General features: G+C 33.7%; 1 protein-coding gene across 1 annotated transcript; it reads left to right on the top strand.

Annotated features, from left to right (window-relative positions):
• Positions 1–2,117: 2,117 nt before the first annotated feature.
• LOC126967476 (glucose dehydrogenase [FAD, quinone]-like) lies at positions 2,118–5,078 on the top strand. Its single transcript, XM_050811967.1, has 3 exons — positions 2,118–2,492; positions 3,367–3,482; positions 3,568–5,078. The coding sequence occupies exons 1-3, from the start codon at positions 2,118–2,120 to the stop codon at positions 4,994–4,996; spliced, it is 1,920 nt and encodes a 639-aa protein (XP_050667924.1). The 3' UTR covers positions 4,997–5,078.
• The last annotated feature ends 5,662 nt before the right edge of the window (positions 5,079–10,740 follow it).

Here is a 10,740-nt window from a genome sequence, read left to right as displayed (position 1 = left end):
TCCTTGAACTACATAAGTGATTTTGATTTGATTTGATTAAAAGGTCAATTTGCAAAACGAGTTTTACTATGGAGGGGGTGGAATTCAGAAGACAACTGTGTTCTCAAGTAACAGAGGCAACAAAACAACATTATCTTACGTTTCAAATGCCCGTCGACATTGCTATATTTTTTCCCAAGGCGTTAAATATTTAAAAATTATTTTAGTTTGTATGTAATGATATGATATTCTACGAGGAGCCACCTGTTTTAAGGGTCAATAGGTCAGACAAAATAAGTCCAGCTATCCGGATTAGCCGGAACAGACAAACAGAGAAAGTTGTAAGAATTGATATTCTGGTATAATATCAGAAAATCCAATGATTTTCTGATATTTTAACACTTAACAGATAGATTATGGGCACCACAACGGTGCCTATTTCTGCCGTGAAGCAGTAATGTGTAAGTATTATTGTGTTTCGGTCTGAAGGACGCCGCAGCTGATGAAATTACTGGGCAAACGAGACTTAATACCTTATGTGTCAAAGAGACGCGCGTAATTGTAGTAACGCTCAGAATTTTTGGGTTTTTCAAGAATCCTGAGTGGCACTATATTGTAATGAGCAGGGCGTATCAATTACCATCAGCTGAACGTCATTTTAAAACGAAAATTAAATGTTATAATGTAATATATTGACGACACTTATGTGAATCAATGACATTGTATTTGTATATTTGAGTGATTTCATATGAACGTAAATATCTTGGAACGCCAACAATGCGCCAATATTACGAACAAATAAACAAGCTCACCGGCATGAACTATAGCGACTACCGCGGGTTCACTCGCCGTCATGGAGAACACAAGAACATTAATTTAAGTATTGTACCGTCTTTAGAATTAAGACTAATTTAAAGTTAGAATATCTCCAATATGATTAAGATTGGAGAGAGATATAATATATATACAACTACCAGTGCAAGGCTTTCTTAGCACAGGATGCCGACTAAATTATGGGTACTATTACAACGGCACCTTTTTGTGCCGTGAAGCAGTAATGTGTAAACATTATTGTATTTTAGTCTGAGGGATGCCGTAGCTAGTGAAATTTGTGGGCAAATGAGAGAGAATCTTATGTCTTAAGGTGACGAGCGCAAATGTAGTGCCGCTCAGAAGTTTTGAATTTTTCAAGAATCCTGAGCGGCACTGCACTGAAATGGGTAGGGCGTATCAATTACCATCTGCTGAACGTCATGCCCGTCTCGCCCCTTATGTTCATAAAAAAATATTATAGTTGTAATCGTTATGACTTGAGAATATTTTGCTACGAATCTAAATAATAACATCACTTATCGATTGCTACAAATAATATGCCTCAATATAGGACACTTAGATATTGTAGAGTAGACATGTAGTGTAAGACTTTTGTTGGTTAGTATAATTACCAAAATGTCGCCGCTGAATATTATATATCTAGATATTAGTAAAATTCTGATAGCTCTGATGCCCAACCTGCATCAAATAGTTATTTTATGTTCGTACTCTTGGTACATTAGACCATATTGTAAGCATTTAATCATACCATAATGTAATGAAATTAAAATCATAAAGTCAGTTGTTTTTAAAAAATTAATTCCACGAGATTTATTTTTGATACTTTTCAAATTAATTTCAAATTACAGTGCGGTTTTCATGCAACTTTCTTCCACCAAACTGTGGAATGAGCTTCCTTGTGCAGTGTTTCCAGAGAGTTTATTTAGTAACAACATCCAAACCAGTCCTAGCCATTTACTGGTTGCGACTATATTATTATAAAAGTGTATATATTTTCTCGTTCTACATTTGCAAATTTCTTTAATTACATGCCGGACACACAGACCAGCTAACAATTCTGACTAACGTAATGATGATTTTATGACACACCTTTGCATGATTCCGCTCCTGTTAACGTGTTAAACAATAGAAAATGAGTGCATATTATTGTTTTCATTTTATCGCTACTGTGTCAGTTTTCCACAGACTTTGTTACCATAAGGACATATTTCGACTGATTCACAAGAACAATATCTTTGAAATAACAATGACACTGTGTAAGTGAAGGTTCAGATGTCAGGAATAAATAAATCAAATAAGATGCAATGGTATCAGCAAAACTACAAAGTAACACTACTGACGACCTGTGCAGCATTTGTGATGGTAGGGTAGAGTGTGCTCCCACAGCTATCCTTCTTATAACCCTCATACACACACTGTATGGAAATCTAGGACCTGAAATTGACTACTTTAGAAAGAACGTACACGAAGAAAGAAGACTTTCAAATCTTGAAACGGAAACTAATAGTGATGTCCCAAAGTATAGGGCTGAAATGATGTATAAATATCCTAAGAACCAAAATGTGAACTTTGAACCAGAGGATGAAGTTAGAGAAACTGAATATGACTTTATAGTGGTTGGTGGTGGTACCGCTGGGTGCGTGGTCGCTAGTCGACTCTCGGAAAATAGAAAGTGGAAGGTAGGTGCAGTAATTGTATTTCTAAATATACAATGGTTTTATTAAAGATTATAAATATGTATAAGAGTATTTATGGTTATATAATAACTGCAATTTAAAAGAAAGAAGCAGAATTTCCAAATACATGATCATCCTGCCACCACAAGTAATTCAATCTCGGGAGTTCTCAGTACATATAATATTATAAATAATGGACACAGTAAACTTATCGATGCGGTCTTTGGCTCTAAGTATTTACACAGGCGTTAAGAAATAGAAGGGAAATATTTATTGGAAACCCAACATATGCACATGCATCTATAAATTGTTACATGGTTTTAGAATATATTTTATTTAGACAATTATGATTGTATAGTTTTGGATATATTGGCTCAAATCGATCTGACATTATATGGCGTAGGGGTTCTATTTTCTGTGGGATACCGACTGAATATATTATACTCTTAGAGACAAAATTTATATATCCGTTGAGTTTATTATTCAAACTTAATTGCCGTATTAGAAATATATTCTATAACAATGTCACTAATAAAAAGTAAAAAATATAGTTTCTCAACAACATTGTAGCTATGTCGTAATTTTAATGTATATTTATATATAATATGTATATAATTTTAATGTATGTTACCTAAACCAACTTCGAAATGTAGTGAGAAAATGTATTTTCTACTCGTATGTATAGAGTGGGCGTTTTTATCAGTAAAAGGATTAATTTTTTTTGTATTATATTACGAGTATGTAGAGGCAATATTATTGTGGACGTTTTTGTTTTGTGAGGGTAGATGTATCAAAATACTTAGCCATTCCAATGTGAACTCGAGTTATATTTCGTATCAGTGGAATCTACCTTTAACTAATACACTATATTGTTTAGGTGCTACTGGTAGAAGCGGGTTCTGAAGAACCTAAAATGGCCCTAATACCAGGACTCACGAGTGAGTTTAAGGGATCTGCGTTAGATTGGCAGTACACTATGAGACCGAAGAAAGGGTTCGTTGAAACTATTTCTTTACTTAATTTCCTTTACCTTAATGATTTATAATTAGTATAATTTTCCGTATAATATTTATTTTAGATTTTGTCAAAACCAATCTGAAAGAGGTTGTGAAATCGTACAAGGCAAGGTTCTAGGTGGAACATCTACAATTAACGATATGGCATACGTTAGAGGTAATCCGGCAGACTACGATGATTGGGCACTGGCTGGAAATGAAGGGTGGAGCTTTAGTCAAGTGCTTCCTTACTTTAAATACTCTGAGGGTAACTATGATAAGGATATAACCAGAAATAAGAATTACCACTCGACAAGAGGGCCGTTAGATGTAGGAAGATACCCGTATGTAGATGATAATGTAGATGTGCTATTAAGTGCATTTAATGAATTAGGTTACAATTATACAGATATAAATGGAAGAAATCAATTGGGATTTATGAGAATCCAAACAATGTCATATTTTGGAGAAAGAGTAAGCAGCTATACAGCGTTTATTGATCCCATAAGAAAACTACGATCAAATCTTGTAGTTATAACGGAGGCTTTAGTTATGAGAATATTATTTGACGATAATACAGAGAACTTCAGAGCAATAGGTATTGAATTTGTTAGAAATGGATCGAGGCGCCGCGTGTCAGCGTCTAAAGAAATTATTCTGTGCGCTGGTACCATTAATTCTCCGAAACTATTAATGCAGTCAGGGATTGGACCTAAAGACTACTTGGAGTACTTAAACATAAAAGTATTAAATGACTTGCCGGTTGGAGGAAATTTTCAAGATCATGTATCTGTATGCTTACCGGTAATAAAATTAACAAAAACAGCAAGGACAGTGAGGTTTCCTGAGAAATTAAAAGATATTACTACCTACTATACGAAAGGCAATGGACCATTATCGGCAAACTACCAAGTAATAGCGTTTAAAGAATCCACTATCTCTGATATTTTCGGTACACCTGACTTAGAGTTTCGATTTCGTGGACACGACTCTAACATGTATTACGATAAAATTGATATTTGCACATGTTTATTGACACCAAAAAGTCGTGGACAAGTATTATTAAATGCAACAGATCCTGTATATGGTAAACCACTAATATATCCCAATTTTTTGAAAGAGCCTTCTGACGCAAAAAAGTTGTTGGAAGGAATACAAGAAATTGTAAAGCTTTTTGATACTGAAGTTTTCAAGAGTGCTGAGTTTGAATTTGATCCCAGGCATATATTAAACAACGAATGTAGTAATCACCAGCGTGTATCTGAAGAATTTTGGTCATGTATCATCAGACACTTCTCAGCACCTGTACAAAACTACGCTGGTACGTGTAAAATGGGGCCAGCACATGATCATGAGTCTGTAGTTGATTCAAACTTGCGAGTATATGGCACAGTTAACTTGAGAGTGGTAGACGCTTCAATTATGCCAAAAGTAACAAGAGGTTCTACAGCCGCCCCTGTTATCATGATTGCTGAAAAGGCTAGTGATTTAATTAAAACTATATGGTACTAGTTTAATACTAAAGATACTTTATTAAAATCTTCTTTATCGTCCTTATAATTAATGTAAAACTAAACGAAACTTTTAGTTTTCAAAATAACTGCTTTTACTTTCTTTCCAGTCATTTAAAATCATTTTGGAACCTTTTTCTGCAATCATCATAGTTGCTGCATAAATGCCACCACGAATATGAGTCGGCATAATTGACGCATCCATTATCCTAAGTCGTTCTAATCCATGAACTCTTAAATTATGTGTTACAACAGAATGCGTGCTATTATATCCCATACGACATGTTCCAATGGGATTACTTAAAGCTTTCGTGTAATGCCTAACAATACAGTTCCATTGATCTCTATTTTGCAATCTATCACATGGGAAAATATCGATTGGTGCCATCTTTATTTCAGCCCTCTTCATTTCCGTCGTATTTAGTAATTGTAAGACAATATCAATACTGTCAACTAAGGCATTTAAGTCTTCTGTCTCTTTTAGTAAATTTGCTTGAATGACAGGCCGCCCATATTTTGGATTTTTTTTATTCAAGGTTACTTTTCCTTTACTCTTTGGTTTTAGCAGTACTGGATGAATATTTACTAAATTATAATATGGTAAGGGTAAATGAGTTTCTTCTGCACTCTGTACACTAATATTCGCCAGCATAAATTTATCACTTCTAACGTAATTTCCCTCTAATACTAATTCAACATCAGGTGCTATTTTATTTTCAAAAAGTTGGATAAAGGCCGAAATTTGATTGATACCTCGCGATGCTAACGGACCACTTCGATTTTCAAACCAGGACTTAAAGTCTTCAATTACTTCAGTTTCGCTCACTGCTGGAACTTCTCCAAGAGAAAAAGCTAAACCACCACTTGTCACTTGGTCTTGGTAATTTAAACCTACGGGTACATCTACATAACTTGTAATATTGAATTTTTTTAATTCGTCCTTAGGTCCGATCCCAGATAAATGTAATAACTTTACATTATTTATAGCACCACCGGTCAATATTATCTCTCGTTTTGCAAAGGCAGACTCTTCTTTACCTTTATCGACTTCATATAATACTCCTTCAACTGTTTTCTCATTGGGGTCTATAATGATCTTTGTGACAGTTACAGAAGTTTTAACACTTAAATTTTTTCTGTGTCTTACAGGTTTTAAAAAGGCGTTATTTGTACTTAGCCTTGTGTTGTTTGCTATTGTGAATTGATTGTTGACAACAGCCTCAGCAACATTTGTATTTATATCAATAGCTCTCAAGCCCAGTTCAGTAAAAGCACCAAGGAATACTTCCATATAACGATCAGTGTACTTAAACCTTTGTACATGCATCTCTCCCCCTCGTGCATGATAGAAAGAGTTCATTAAGACATCGTAATCACCTGTAATTTATAACATAGATTAACTCTAAATAGAAATTCACTCTTAGAAACAAGATATATATAAACCACGATGGCACTATGGTTTGTTATAATGTACATATTTTAAGTAATCAATTACTTTTGATTTATAAATGAAGAAAGAAATAAATTGAGGATTTATAAAGAGCACAATATTTTTAGAGAGTAATGCTAATAGGAAATTGGCTCTGTTTATCCACCAATGGTGAGTTGGTAATAACTGTTATCCACTTTGATTTAAAATATGAATCAGCAGCATTGTACCCCATTAGATTTAACTCATTAAACAGCAATGAGTGCAAGCGTTTTAGTAATTTTATATTTTAATTATCCTTATTGAACAAATTTACATGAACATCAAATAAAAGCCTTAGGATCCATGTATTTATAAGGGACTACAAAAATCAATCTCTCACCATTATCCTCAGACATTTTAAAATACTCAATTAAGTTTTCAAATTTCCAATCCAGAGATCCAATTTGTCCATTTTGATGCCAAGCATCATAGTCCTTCTTCGAGCCTCGAGTGTACTTCATATCATTGATGACACTGGAGCCGCCAAGGACCTTTCCTGTTCTCACTTCACAGCTCCCACCTGGTCTGGACAGACAGGAATAGCCATTCCTCTCTGTTCTGTAGTTCCAGACAATGGGACGGAAGTCTTTACTGGGTACGCCGGGTATATCATAGTCTATATTCTCTTCTTCGCCAGCTTCGAGCACTAAAATCTGACATTGTCTATTATTTAATATTAGCTTTTCGCGATCTATAAGATAATAAACGAGTTATTCTGACTAATCAACTATTAATTCACAAATAAAATTAGAAAACAAAATGTTATAAACGATAATCGTTTGTCAACTGTCAACAGTGGAACTTGTGCTTAGAGATTTTAATTATATTTTTAGTGTCTAACTTTACTAAATTGCAGACTTTTGTAATGTATTTGTAGTATAAAGTGTTGTGAACCTTGGTAAATGTTATATTGTGAAAGTGTATAGTATTTACAGTGATAAACTATTATTAAATTTGCAAACAATCACATAGTGAACAAAAAATTTTTATGTACCCTCAATTTTCGTAATAATTGGTATTATTTCGTCGTCAATGCCGTATCCATACAATTGCTAAATAATCATGGTTGGAGAGTGTTTGGCATGTAATATTGGTGTTCTAGTAACACAAAAAAGAATTAGATGCACTAAATGTAATGGTTTATACCACACTGAATGCATATCCTCAAATTCAGTACAAATAGCCCGTATCAATTGGGTGTGTCCTGCATGTTCTGCTGTTACTCGGAAGGGTGGTGATAACACTAATACACCTATAAGAGTGCCACTACGTATAGAGACATCGCCGTCGACATCGAGTATAATAAATAATCAAACTGATTGCTCTACCATACTGTCGGAACTTAAATCATTTCGTAGTGAAATGCATTCAAGACTAACCAGTCAGGAGGAGAAGTTTGATGCTTTCAGTAATGGCCTTAATTCCTTGCAGACTGAGTTGGCTGATATGAGGAAAAGTTTTCAGTCACTTCGAACTGATCTCGATTCGGTTATTGAATGTTCAAATAACATAAAAGAAAGCAACAATCGTAATACAGAAGTTCTTAATGACACAGTAAATTCAATTGGAGTCATTCAAAGTCAAATTAAAGAACACAATGACTCATTAGATTTTTTTTCCAAAAAAATTGAGGCACTACAAGTTGAATCTTCATCCCATTCTTATATAATCTCAGATTTAAAGAATGACTCCTCTACTTTCGATCACAATTTCAAATCCCTTCTGAGTAAGGTTATGCAACTGGAACGAATATCAAGAAGCCACAACATAGAAATACAAGCTGTGCCAGAAAGGAAGAATGAAAATTTAAATACAATTATAAAAAAATTATTTGATAAAATATCTGTGTCACTTCCAGATGATGTTGTTATCTCATGCAATCGAGTAGCTAAACGTACTGTATCTGATCGTCCCCGCACCATTGTAGTTACTCTTATGACACCGAAACATCGTGATTTAATTTTTTCAGCGGTTCATAGATATAATAAAGCTAACCCAAAAGAAATGCTTTGTTCTTTGGACCTTGGTATTATAGGAGAAAGAAAGCCAATATATGTCGCTGAAAATCTTTCACCTGAAGCTAAACATCTGCATATGGAAGCAAGAAAAGCCTCAAAAGTTTTGAATTTTAAGTATGTATGGGTCAAATTCGGTAGGGTATACATGAGAAAGGACGAACACTCTCCAGCTATAAATATTAACAGCTTAGATAAGCTCAAAAGCATTTCTTAGATAATAAGCAATTATCACTTTATTTTATTTTTATATATATTTCATATCCTTTCCTGTTGTTTTTAACATTATGTTAATTTATTATCAGAATGTAAACAGATTTAAAACGAAGCTATATGATTTTTATATAAATGTATTAAATAACAACTATGATGTAATATGTTTAACCGAGACTAATCTGAACTCTTCTATTAGGGATAATGAGTTCTTAGACGATCGTTACAATATTTTCAGAAGAGACCGTGATGTTAACACTAGTCATAAAATTACTGGTGGAGGGGTATTGGTTGCTATAAAAAATGTTTTGTAGCCAATAGGGTTACTGTTTGGGAATGTAACGTTGAATGCATTTGGCTTAATCTTGTTACTAAAAGTGACGATAAGCACAAAACCATAAGTACTAAATTGGGTCTTGTATATCTGCCGCCGGACCTATCTATAGAAAAGTTAAAAATGTTTTATCATAAAACTAGTGATATTCTATCAAACACAGATGAGTCTTTAATTTTACTAGGTGATTTCAATACGCCCAATCTAAACTGGCATATAGATAATGTATCAAAAACTGTAGAGTCTAATTTTGCAATTATGGACACACGAGTTAGATTTTTATTGGACTTAATGTCAATTGGCAACCTTAAACAACATAATTATATTAAAAATAGAAATAATCATACGCTTGATCTATTTTTCTCCCGCCAAATTTCCGTATCACTTGAGCCATCTCAAGCCTTGTCTCGAGAAGATGTACACCATCCTGCCTTTGAGGTCAGTGTGAATCATGGTATATCTAAACCAGTACTTAAATATTGTCAACGTAGTCAGACATTTAATTTTAGGAAGTGTAACTTTGAAAAATGTAAAGAAGAATTTAACAATATCAATTGGCATTCACTTCTCTCATCTACTGACATAGATAATGATCTGGCTAACTTCTATAAAGTTCTAAATAATGTAATTCAAAATAATACACCTTACAAACAGCAACGTAGATCATCTATACCAGTTTGGTTTAACAACTCTTTAATTAAATGTTTAAAGGAAAAGGATAAATATCACCAAAAGTTCAAAAAATTTAAAAACCCCCGTGATTATGATACCTTTTCTTTTCTGCGTAAAAGATCAAAGAAAATGATGCAAGATTGTTACATCACTTATATAAGTAATATCGAGTCTAGTCTTAAAAAAGGTAGCAGTAAGTTATTTTGGAATTATGTAAAAAATAAAAATAAATGCTCACTTATTCCACCTACTGTTCAATTAGATAACAGAATTGCTACAGATGGTAACCAGATATGTCAAATTTTTGCAGACTATTTTCACACTGTGTATGAGGCTAATATGTCATGTGATTTTGTTACTAACGCCCATAATAGTAATTTAGACTGTCTCAGCAGTATTGTTGTTCAAATGGATGATGTAAGTAGAGTTATGAAAAACCTAAATCCGAATAAAGGACCCGGTCCGGATGGAATACCGTCACATTTCGTTAAATTATGTCATGTTGAACTTTCTGCACCCCTTTCTATTATTTTTAATAAATCCCTATCATCTGGAGCTTTTCCTAAAAAGTGGAAAATTGCTCATGTAATTCCTGTTCACAAATCTGGTGAAAAGACAGATGCTCGTAACTACAGACCTATTTGTATACTTAATTGCTTTGCGAAAATATTTGAACGCGTTATATATAGACATATTTACAACTTTATTAAACCTATGCTGATTCCTGAACAACACGGATTTGTATCATGTAAATCAACAACATCTAACATAACTGAATATATTGACTATCTATTTGAGACCATCGATGACAAGGGACAAGTAGATGTCATATATACAGACTTTCAAAAAGCGTTTGATAAGGTCAACCACGAGCTCTTACTTATAAAGCTAATGGAATGTGGTATACATGGTGATTTAATGCGTTGGATCACGTCATATATTAAAAATCGCACACAAATTGTAACTATCAACGGATTTTTTTCTGACGCCATTTTGGTTCCATCTGGAGTACCTCAAGGGTCTCATCTCGGTCCTTTATT

This window comes from Leptidea sinapis, chromosome 13 (genome assembly GCF_905404315.1).
Source record: "Leptidea sinapis chromosome 13, ilLepSina1.1, whole genome shotgun sequence".
In the NCBI taxonomy this organism is placed as follows: Eukaryota; Metazoa; Arthropoda; class Insecta; order Lepidoptera; family Pieridae; genus Leptidea; species Leptidea sinapis.
Note: the sequence above shows the minus strand (reverse complement) of the source record. Positions and strands in the feature narration are given on the sequence as shown.